The sequence below is a fragment of the Micropterus dolomieu genome, linkage group LG09 (genome assembly GCF_021292245.1).
Source record: "Micropterus dolomieu isolate WLL.071019.BEF.003 ecotype Adirondacks linkage group LG09, ASM2129224v1, whole genome shotgun sequence".
Taxonomy (NCBI): Eukaryota; Metazoa; Chordata; class Actinopteri; order Centrarchiformes; family Centrarchidae; genus Micropterus; species Micropterus dolomieu.
The window spans coordinates 10,314,084-10,326,087 of NC_060158.1; the positions used below are offsets into that span (position 1 = coordinate 10,314,084).

General features: G+C 45.2%; 1 protein-coding gene across 4 annotated transcripts in view; it reads left to right on the top strand.

Moving 5' to 3' along the window:
* Positions 1-548: 548 nt before the first annotated feature.
* The window catches only part of LOC123977198 (exostosin-1b-like), a 55,692-nt gene continuing 44,236 nt past the window's right edge, over positions 549-12,004 (top strand). For 3 of the 4 annotated variants that reach the window (XM_046059757.1, XM_046059755.1, XM_046059758.1), the window contains exon 1: positions 549-2,449. In XM_046059757.1, the coding sequence (XP_045915713.1) occupies positions 1,506-2,449 (944 nt within the window). In that variant the 5' untranslated portion in view covers positions 549-1,505. Of the gene's footprint in view, positions 2,450-2,846; positions 3,215-12,004 lie in introns of those variants that run through there. The other variant, XM_046059756.1, reaches the window with a different exon arrangement.

Genomic DNA, 12,004 nt, shown 5'->3' on the forward strand with positions numbered 1-12,004 from the left:
TACAATGTAACCGCAACATACCGGTTTGATTCCAGCAGTTGATCTTTGTTGCATGTCATACCAATCTATAGAACATGCTGTTTCTAAAAAGAGTATGACCGAATTGTTTTAAGGATAAATTAAAAATTAAATTAGATCATAAAAATTAATAGGTAGGCTAGATAACGAAGTAGATATGTGAAATCGACTCAATAAAAGCAGCAATGGATGCACAGATAATGCCCATAGATTATGAGTTAGAGTAGCCTATGCAGAACCAAAAGAAAAAGATCTGTCTGTGTAAACTGTTTGATCCGGCTAGAATGAGTGCAAACATGCGGCTGTGAGAGTTCAGTGAACCACTCAGCCTGAATACTATCAGAACATAACTCCTCAGTGTGGCAATCTCTTTCACCGAGGGCGCTTTGCTCCCTGGCACATGTCCAAACAACTTCCATAGGCTTACAATTAGATAATTTGCACATGCGGAGGACTCCGGTTATGAATGGGTGCATTCCCCCAAGTCCCGCCTCTTCCGTTCCCACAGACGGACCAATCAGGGGCGCAGATTGCGCTTCGATGGGACGTCACGTCAGCTGCCGTCGTGTCGGAATTGGAATGTTACCGACTAACAATCGGAACAACTGAGCACTCGGTAATTGAACACTAGGATCAAGGAATCCCGTCTTTATGAACATTTTCTCAGCTATTTACCCAGTCTGAGATTAGCATTTGTTTCCTCGTGTCGACCGGATAACTTCGCCTGCTGCGGGGCTCCCCGCCGATCCGGTTTTTATTCTAAATCAGCGGGTATGTGTGGAGGTTGTAATAAATAAGAAGAGAAATGCAGGGATTCGTCAGGTTACAGTCGGACCGCTGAGCTTCCCCTGCGCTGCGACGCTTCCGCTGGTTTTTTGCTTCTCTTTACACGGGACCATGGAGTGATAAAAGAGGGGGGATAGGACGAAATCACCCCGAGGCATTTAGATCCGAGCGCCGCGGGCACACCGTCGGGTTTTTACACTCCCTGGTCAATGTGTTACCGAATTTAACACCCTAACCGGGGTATACCTTTCCGTCTGTGAGAGCCTCGGGGACCCCTGCCGCTGTTCATCCAGGGGGAGAGAGTTCCTAGACGACTGTCGGACAGTTTTCCATTTGAATAGCCCACACCGCCAGCCTGAATGAGAGTGAGAAGGAGCGCAGGGGAAGAGAGTCGCTGCATGTGATTGTGTCCGAGAGGGTCCGGTCAGCACTGGTCTTATTAGCTGCACCCAAGCCCCTCTGTAGGCACCGTGCGATATGGTGAAACTCTACAGAAGAGGGAGCACGGGACAATACTTTTAAAATCGCCCACATGCACTGGATCAATTGCTGGATTTGGGAACCGAATACGCAGAAGGGGGGCTGGGGATCCTTGGAGGCTGCCGGAGGATGGAGCGGTGTAGCCTGGGTTGGTGAGAGCCTAACTTCGGGCCAATTTACATTTCTTATTCCTAAACAACTCGCCCCTGTTCCCAGGACACATGCAGGCCAAAAAACGCTACCTGATCCTGCTCTCCGCCGGTGCATGTCTAGTGCTTCTCTTCTACCTCGGAGGGGTTCAACTTCCAGCGGCGGGCAGGAGCCGGCACGACCGCAGCCGAAATGGGTACCGGCCCGACCAGCCCTGGCCTCACTTCTCAGACCCTTTACATCTTTTCCTGCCCTGGGATCAGACGGACAACGAGGAGTACAACCTGCACATCTCCCCGACGCAGAAGAGGGACGTCAACACGAGTGTTTACAAAGGCAAACGCTGCCGCATGGACTCATGCTTTGATTTCTCTCTGTGTCAAAAGAACGGATTCAAAGTTTATGTTTACCCACAGCAGAAGGGGGAGAAGATCTCAGAGAGTTATCAGAATATTTTATCGACCATTGAGGGGTCCAGGTTTTACACCTCAGACCCCGGACAGGCTTGTCTGTTCGTTCTGAGTCTGGACACTCTAGACCGGGACCAGCTGTCCCCGCAATACGTCCACAACCTGAAGACCAAGGTTCAGAACCTGCCTCTGTGGAACGACGGCAGGAACCACCTCATATTTAACTTGTACTCGGGGACGTGGCCGGACTATACGGAAGACCTGGGCTTTGATATCGGTCAGGCCATGTTGGCCAAGGCCAGCATCAACACCGAGAACTTCAGGCCCAACTTCGACGTGTCCATCCCCCTTTTCTCCAAGGACCACCCGAGGACCGGCGGAGAGAGGGGGTACCTCAAATACAACTCCATCCCGCCTTTTAGAAAATACATGCTGGTGTTCAAGGGGAAGCGCTACCTGACAGGTATCGGCTCGGACACCAGGAATGCCTTACATCACGTCCACAACGCAGAGGATGTGGTGCTGCTCACCACCTGCAAGCATGGCAAAGACTGGCAGAAGCACAAGGACGCACGCTGTGACAAGGACAACGCAGAGTATGACAAGTAAGTTACATTTACTGAGCTGGTTGATTGGGAAAAGTGTTTGTTTTTTTTATGTTCTCAAACTTTTACGCACCAAATCCGTGCGCATGGAGTTGTCACCCGCATCCAAAACAGCGCACCATGCGCGCATCCTTCAGGGTTCTCATGCTTTGGCACACATTAAATATTTGTGTGTTTGTGTCCTTCCTAACTGAAAATAGGGATTAACCAGTAAGAATATAAATTTACTTCTCCCTATAAAATCTAGATGTATAATTATATACATCTATACATGTACAATTCTAGACTAAGAAATGTAAAACTCTGGAAATATTGTTGATTAACTATCAATGATTGTGAGCCTTATAAAGATCTCCATCTGCAGGTCACAGTTAACCAACCTTTTTATGTCCTACAGCCTGACTGGTTTTTACCCTTCACTCCACCTCCTTGCTCCCTTTCAAGCATGAAGTAAAAGATCTCCAGCCAGTCTATTAGCTCCCTGGACAACCCCCCTCCCTTTCCTATGAAGGAATTCACCCCCTCCTAGCTCCAGTCCATAGAAGCACAGCAGCAGCCTTTACCAGGATATGCAGGGACACGTTTGATTTGCACCCTTTACTTAGTGCAAATTAAGTGAAAGTTGACGGTGGGAGTTTTTGCTCATAAAGTAGTATCAGTGATACGGTGACCCTGTCATGGCAAAATGCTGCTTCCCTTTTAAAAGTGCACGTAGTGTAGTTTACGTACGCTGTGGTGTGTAACATGTTTGGTTGAATTATGAGGTGATTTTGTGCGAATAAATCAGTCATAATGGGTTAATTATCACCTTCATTTCCAGTTAGTGCCATCTTTTCCACTTAGCCCCCAGGGACAGTTGATTACCTCTAATTTTAGAGGTCTCAGTTTTGTCAAGGTGGTAATTAATGATTCCCCCTTGGGATCAACAGCTGTACTTGAAGGCTTGGTATTTTTTAATATGGAAGCCAGTGTTTGATGTTTACGTAGTTGGTTGATGTGTTGAACTCCTCTATCAGGTTCTCTTGTCTGTGAGTGACATCGGGTCGATCTACATTTATCCACCTGTGTACACTGTGACTTTGTAAAATCTGGAAAAACTCAGGCATGCGATAACAGCACTTGTCGTCATTGTTCCGAGTAGCTGAGTCCATGTCAAGGTTAAGGGAAAGGACACATGGCGAGCATTATGGACATTTAACCTGCACATATTTCTGTTCAATCAATCAGAAAAGACAAGAAAAGGGAGCTGTGGGGCAAGATAAGGAAGGTTTTTAACCAAACATACGTTGGGTTGAGGGAGGAAGCGACTCTCCTTGAACTTGACATGAACTCAAAAACTTTCAGCTCCTCACAGACACACTGATAATGCAAAAAACAGGGACCTCTAACAAAACTTCACAAGCATGCACTTGTCTATCCATTCGTCATCCCCCCTCTCTCTCTCTCTCTCTCTCTCTAACACACGCTCATTCACTTCCCCCACTGTCTCCCTGGATGCCTTGGGCTCGGTGTCACCTGGAGAAAGATATGTCATCCATTATCTGACATTCCAGTTGTCTCTGGACAGCCCACCCCTGCTCTGCTCTGCTCACGGCTGTTTCCCAGCGGACCAGGCCTCATTTTCCCAGAGGTAGCTCTGACTCTGGAACATCTCTGTACTGTGATCAGCTGATTGACACAGCTGATCGCAGTGGGTTCAGGGGACCCAGAGGTCTCGCTGCCCACCCTTTCCACTGTAGTGTGTTTCACAGATTGATCAATACCTCTGCCTTTCAGTCATTTCATTGTCAGCGTCGATACTGCCTTTGATTTCTGTCCCTGCTAAAACTCAGTAAATCCATTCCATTCAACACTTTTACAGTGTTAGCAAGCAGTTTGCTTTTAATTTTTATACTGTGTTTTAGAGTTGGTATTGCTGGTCCTAACCTGTGCTTAGATTGCCAGTCCACTTTGGCATCTGAAACCAATACATTTAAAGCATTTTTTTCTGTTATGTGATTTAGCAGCCTTTTTTAAATTTTAGCAAACTGATGCTTTTCATTTTAATCTAATTTAAACCCCTTGGGTGCCCTTGTTTTGCAAAAACCCTGATGTAGCTCCCTCAGGTAAATGGATCTATATGCAGCTGGCCCGGTGTGAGCATCCCATTTCCACAGGCTAAGGACGGACAGACGATGCCTTGCAGGGTCGCTGTGATGAAGACTCAGGAATGCTCACACGTGTCAGAGCAGCTGTTAACAGTTGAGGAAGGAGCACTGCCAAGGCAGGCCGATTATACAGTATATGTTCATACCTGGATGCTCTTTGAATGTAGCCTGACACATACTGATGCGGCCGGCTCTGGCCTTATCCACTCAGTTGCTTGCAATCAATATGCATCCACCCACCGAGCACAAACACACCCCCACACATAAATACATACATACGCACTGCCGTGGCTGGTGCTGCAGAACTATGCCACACCCAGGCTCATCTTTGCCTCCTGACCTTTGACCCTGTTGCCTTCCAGGGGAATGCTGCTCTTCAAAGGAATGCAGCAGCAGGAGGTCAGACTGAAAGCCAGTATATGGATACCTGAACCAGCACAGACACACACACACACACACACACACGCACAGAAAAGCACCACACACCGCACATTTATTCAATTGATTTTCTTAGCTGCAAAAGCTTTCAATTGGAGTCACTCTGGTCCACTTCCATGGCCAAGCGCTGATGAAAGGGCCCATTCACTGCTACATTATCCACTGAGTTTTCAGGGCTTTCTGACAATGATCCTGGCAGAGGACAGTGAAAGGCTATTACAGTCTCAACAATTGAAAAATTTCACGTTAGGTGGGATTTTGCTGTAATGCTATGCCCTGTGGTGACTAAACCTCCTATAACGGCATACTCCTAACTAGATATGTGATAGTTTCTGTTTCCAACTTTGTGATTTCAGTGGTGGGAAATTAAGTTCTCGTTTGTTCTAAATAGGAAGTCAAATTGTGTTGCTTCTTGTTTCAGTAATGAATCACTTCAGGCATAGATTTTCCATTGTACTATGTAACTGAAGGGGACTAAAAGTCATTCTAATTTGCCCTACGCTTATATACATATTTCTCTATGCAATGGCATACTTATCTCCATATAGCTCAACATTAAATTCAGCATTTAAGTACTTTAAGTGCTGCCTGTTCCACTGCCAGGCAGATTATCCTGCAAAAATCAGAAGTGCATTCTCATCTAATATGATAGATGAAGAATGGATGTACTTTATTGATTCCAAACTGGCAAATTGTTGTGTTACGGCAGTGGGTTATCCAGGCATTGCAGGGGAACAGTAAATACACAATAAATATACATATCAACACTATAAGAGAGAAAAATGTATCAATAGAAAAATAAAACGCAACAAATAAAAAAAACATAGCATCCTCCATAAATATAATAACATATAATGTTATAGAATGTATAGCACACACAATATAAAGAATATATTAGAATACACTAACATACTACATTAGGCAAGTGTGCAAAGTTGTTGAAGTTATCACGATTCACTTGCTTAAAGTACACCATTATTACTATTGAGTGTTCCATTAAAGTACAACTGCACATATTCCTTTTATTTTCTCTTTGTTAAGCCTTTCTCTGGCTAACTGCAGAATCATCATCCCCCATTTAATACTTAACCAGCTTTGTTGGCTCATATTGACTTTGTACTTTAGCTACTTCACTGACGGTTGCCGCTCAAGGTCACCCGGGGGACATGAAAACAGAAAGAGAAAGGAATGGGCAATAAAGATAGAGAGGTTTAGAGAATGAGAAAGTCAAGAGGAGATACAGAAATTGTGTGTGTGTGTGTGTTGTATGTGTTTGCGCATGCCTGAAGGTGTGTGTGGAACGAGAAGACGAAGAAACGCAAGTGGGTGTGAGATTGAGTGATAATATATGTCAGAGTGTGCTGCGTGAGTTGGGATGAAAGAAATGGAGAGTCCAGAAAATTGTGCGTGTATTGGGGTTTTTCCCCATTAGGAGTCAATGACAGTAACATCAACCAAGCGTTTTCATTCTCACAACTGTGTCATCAGCAGAAATTTTCCCACTTGAGAAAATTCTCTCAAAAGCACGAGAGCGAGAAAAAAGGGAAGGAGGCCAGCCTTTTGTCCTCCTTTTTTTTTTTTCTCTCTGTTTTACTTTTCCTTACCTTTGCTTCTTTTTACTTTCCTCTTTCTCCTACCCTCCATACCCGCTTCCCTCTCTCTATCAGAACAACATGGAAACACTGATGTGCTTTGGCTCGAAATGGCACCCCGCCACATTTCCATTTCCCTCTTTTTTTTATTTTTTTTATTATGACGCTGCGGCGGTTGACATTTTGTTGACACAACACCACAGACAGAGAGGCAGAAGCTGATCTAGGCCAAGTGAAGAAACCCAGCAACATTTCCTCTCCACCTTATCGCAGTAAAACACTATTATGAGTGGGAATAACCGGCATTCACCTGAATGCCAGTGTGGCGACGTCGCCTGATAGTGAACTCCTGTTGGAGATTTGGAGTGCAGAGCGAGCAGCAAACACAGTGATGTTGTGACCTGGCTGTTTGGCAGGAGAGGGTGTCACACTCACCGGATTGCCATTGTTTGTGTTTCTGTAGTCAGATTAATAAATCATGAATATTTCATGATTGCCTGCTCTCTCTTAGATAAAGTACCACGCTTGTGACAGAGAATGTTAATGATGTGGAGGATAATAAGTTTGAATGCGGTGCAGCTTAATTAGGACTCTTTGATATTTTGGTGCGTACATGTGTGAAAGAGACAGATTTAAGCCCGTAACTAGATAAACCCTCTGTTTGTTACTTTATCTTATCAGGCCGTCTATCCATCTCACATCCCCTCTGACTTTCTTCACACTCTCTCTCTTCTCATTTTAACTGTCTCGTTTGTGTATTTGAGTTGCTTCAGCCTCATTTGGTGTTATCTGGGGCAAGTCACTGCGTTACATGAGAGAAGTCAGCATGGCTTCATCAGCTTATAGCCCATTGGTTTTTAATTATTGTAGATCTCAGCTTATTCTTGATCCTGTCATACCACTGTTTGTATTATGCTGTAAATAATTGTAATCATACTTCCTGTAACTAAGGGCATAGGTTTGTCTTAGCTGTTTATCAGTCGACCATGTTTTTTAATATACTAATCTAGAAGGCGGCAGCTAATTCATTGAATAATATAATTATTGTTGTTTGCAATTGGTGACAAATAACTATCAGTTCCCAGAGCCCAAGGTGCCATCTTCAGATGGCTAGTACATAAAATATTCAGTTAACTGTCATGGAAAAGAATGAAAACCAGAAGATATTCACTTTTGAGATGCTGCCAGCAGTAATTTGGCATTTTTTCTTAAAAAAAACCCTCATGTGATTACCTGATCAACAAAATTGTTAATGTCGATTAACTACTCGATTCCTCTTCTAATCATTGCAACTCTACTTAATCTCACATCTGCTCAAATTTATTCCAAGTGTGCGTTGCTACTTGTTTTCGTCTCTGTGAGTTTTGGCCGTCTGTGGCTGCTCACCCATCCGTGTCTTTTTTGTTTGTGTGTGTGTGTGTGTGTGTGTGTGTGCGTGTGTGCGCACAAGTGCACATGGGATGACTGGGGTCATGACCCCGCTGTCTGTCCCCTTGCTGAGTGACGAAGGCAAAGCCCCGTTCACTGACCCACATTTATTGAAGGATTACCAGCAGAGCCAAGCCGCCCCTGGCCTCAGCGGTGGCGGCAATGGTGGCAAGAGTGGGAGGGGGGGCAAGAGAAGGAAATAACATGGACATGAACTCGACTCACACACACAGACAGCGAAGACCAAATGAACCATCCTGTAGCCCCTCCCAGGCCAGCTGCCGGCTAGTTGGTGGAGAGAGATTGATCAGCTGGGAGGGTTCCCCCAAAATGAAAATCGATGGGAGTATTAGCACAGCAGTGGGCCTGCCCCTGGATCATTTCCTCTATTAAAAACTGCTCACTCCCACTCTGGAGAAGGAAAAAAAACTGCTCCGAAGGCTTGTTGTGCTTGCGGTAACAGTAATTGAAAGAATGAGAAATAACAAGGCTTCAAAATGCCTTCCCTTCCCTGGACTGTCAGGAAATGTTTAAGAGGAATGAATTAATAAGAGACAGAGTAGTAAAAGTTGTAAACCCCCTCCTCCCTCTCTCTTTTTTTTCTGCCACTCTTGAAGCTCTCTCATCTTTAACTAGTGCTGATGCATTGATGTAAAAAAGTTTGTAGGCAGACAGGTAAGTGAGTAGCTGCGCAGCTTTTGGAAGGCTCTGACAGTGCAGAACAGAAGGAGAACGAGAGCGAGAGAAAGAAGCTGATTGGGTCCTTGTGAACTCAATTAAACTAGACAGGTATGTGACTGGCTGAGGCAAAAAGTGATGATCAGGACAGACACGTGATTGGCTTCTCATTAAATTTTCTGCTGCGGAGGGATGAAGGGAAGATATGGCGGCTGTCTGCAGGTTTGGCGTGCAGAAGGAGTTCTGACATCTGTCCCTTTTTTTTTTTTTTTACATAAAAACCTCTCGTCTCAGCTTTCTCTGTGTGGCACAGGGCAAGCTGAGACAGGGGGCAACACTGCTCTGAGCGCACATTCCCAGCTCCTAGGACTGTTTTCTGTTTTTCTGTTTGTTTTTCTTGCCTACGAGCACAAACACTTGTTTGTCTTCTGTCTCTCACTGTATTTAAAACCCACAACTTCTAATTGCAAACATGCCAAGTTGCTGATTTTACAGGCTGAATTATTTTGCCCCTTGTAGTGAAAATCCACAGAGAACAATTTTTTTACCCTTTACAGAGCTTTTAACTGTTTTTGTCTTATAGTAGAAACTTTACTCTCAATGTTCACATCTCAGCTGTTTTCGGCGAAAAAAGCTTATATAACCCACTGTCCGCTATCTGCTCGCTGCCAAACAGGAAACTGACAAAGTTAGCAACTAACTGGTGTACATAGTTGAGCATTTAGCGACTAAAAAGCCAGATATTTACTGGAGTTAGTGGAGACTCAAACAGCACTAAAGCAGAGTCTGTGTTGGACTTGCATCGTCAGGTTGCCAAAAACACGACTCCAAATGAATTGAAATGTTGCTCCATAGCTCCTCAAAGCGAACATGTTCGCTGAATCAACTTGCTTTTTAGAGCTTGTTGTGGTGTCCTAAAGTGGCCAAAAAATCCAGACCTGTATTGACTTCTGAAGTTGTACCAAGCACCTGCTCAAATTTTTTGTTGTTTCTAGCTGAACAAAATCTGGTTAAATGATGGTCCGGTCAGAGTTCTTTTTTCCAAGTTGGTCAGAGAAATGTCAACTTTTAAGTAAAACTAGCTAGTGAAGAATAATTGACATGAATGAAACAAGTCAATCATTAAACTGTATGCAAGGCTCTTATTTCTTATTTAACAACACATTTGTTGTCCCATTCATCCCTCCTATGTGCTCATGTGTCTAGTCAAGTATGGCTGTTATCTTTTTTTGCTACTACACCGCAGAGCGTAGAGTTTGTTAGTCCACGAGAGGTCAGGCTGTGTGTCTGAGGGAGCTGGGGGGAAGCCGCTGGACTCAGTGCTCCCAGGGATTTGTCCCTCTTCCTGAATGAGTCTGCTGTCCCCAGGCTGTGGAGCACCTGACCAGAGTTATCTCATCAATGGGGAGCAGTGGGCAGAAACTCTGGCCTATATCTGCTGTGGACACACACACACACACACACAGCTAATAGTTAAAAGCCGAACATTTCCTTCCAAATAAGAAAGAAAACAGCACAGACTGATTAGGGCATATTCCACCAGCACTGTCTGCTGCAGACCTCGCCTCCTGTGAGCTCCATGACTCCCTCAGGGCATTTCAGCAGCTCGCTGGGGGGGGTGGGGGGTGGGGTAGTCACTAGTTTTTATGGCAGCTTTTATTGCTCCAAGAGGCCGTTTAGCAAACACCTACCAACTGCACATCAATGAGACGGTGGATCATTGACGTCAGCTTGCACGCTGACCTCCCTCCTTCACTTCTCACCACCGCAGGAGCAAAAACAAACACTCAACCCCTCTGCTGGTATTCATATTCAAATAGTAATTGGCAAAAGAGGGAAATCTGAGTAAGGGCAAAGAGGAGGCGGGAAAGAGTTGAAGAGGGCAATAGCTTAAAAAAGCATTATGTCACTGAAGAATGTGCGCATGGCTCAATGTTTAAGGGGCCAAGGCTTCGAGGAGAGAAAGAGGGTTTTGTTGGAGCAGATCTGGCTGCCTGGCAGACTGATGGAAGGGCTCTTTTCCCTGTCTGGTTCATCATGCTTTTTTTTATGGCTCAGTTTGACTTCCACTCTTGGGGTGTAAAAGTTAGGGCTGCCCCCAGGCTCTCCAAAGGGGTCCTATTGTGCTAAGGTTGCCCTCTTTCCAGAGGGAATGCTTGTGCCTTGTTGACACTACAGCCTCCCCATATGGTCCCCTTTTACTCCCTCATGTTTTACCCATCTCCATCAACCCTGGCTCTCCTACGGCAGCGGCCGCCCCTCTTCCTCGCGCTTCTCTGTTCTTTTGCTCAAAAGCCGGTGCGACAACTGGCAACAATGGCTGCTCTCACAGTTCCAGCCATCGACAACCATGCCCATTCCACGGCACTTCACGGATTGGCGGCTAAGCCAAAACTAGCTAGGGGGGAGGAGGAGGAGGAGGAGGAGGAGGAGGAGGAGGGGGGGGGCTGTTACACAGGAAGAAGGCATCTGGTCTCACCAAGGAGAGTCTCAGCGTGCCCAGAGTGTGGGTGTATGATTGACCAGAGAGAGGAAGGAGAGAATCATTTTAGTTTATCTCTGTTTTTCCCAGCTTCCTTGGCAGTTGGTTTGGTTGTGCTGTTGCTTGGTGTTTATTCATGAGGTTGATGGGGGCCTCCTTTTCAAATAAAGTAGAAGGAGTGCATGCTTGCTTTTTGGGAGGTGATGTCGGACAAAGTGCAGCTGCTGGTGGTAATGCAGGATATATTTTAAATTAACGCCCACTCTCATTCTCTGCAATTTCTTCCTGCCTTTTCTTCTCCTTGCTCACAGTTTTCTCCCCTTCTCTTTAATGTAGTCCTTTCTTGTCTCACACTCCCACAGCCTGAAAATCCCACACACAACAATTTAATTCTGCATACATGTGACAAGTGTCCTGTACGATCTCATTATGGAAACATTTTAGGAATAAGGACATTTCTTGTGAGTCATTTCCACAGAGATTCAGTGGTTTGATGGCGTTTTTCCACAGGTTCAGAAGACAGTCTGCCGATCCAGCGAGTGTCAGATCTATATTCTTGTAAACTGATATTCTGCTACTTTTTCCCCATTTGTTTCTTTCTGTGGCTCTTATCGCCAAGCCGTAGGAAGCTTTTCCTGTTTCAGTGGCTTCATTTTTACCCTGCTGCATCCTGACTGGTGGTGTCTGTTCAACCGCATCCCTGCCATCAAAGCAAATCAAAAAAAAAACGTAGCGGAGAAAGAGCTTGAGTGGGAAAAGCCAGTGATCCTGTCGAGAAATCCGAGGCACT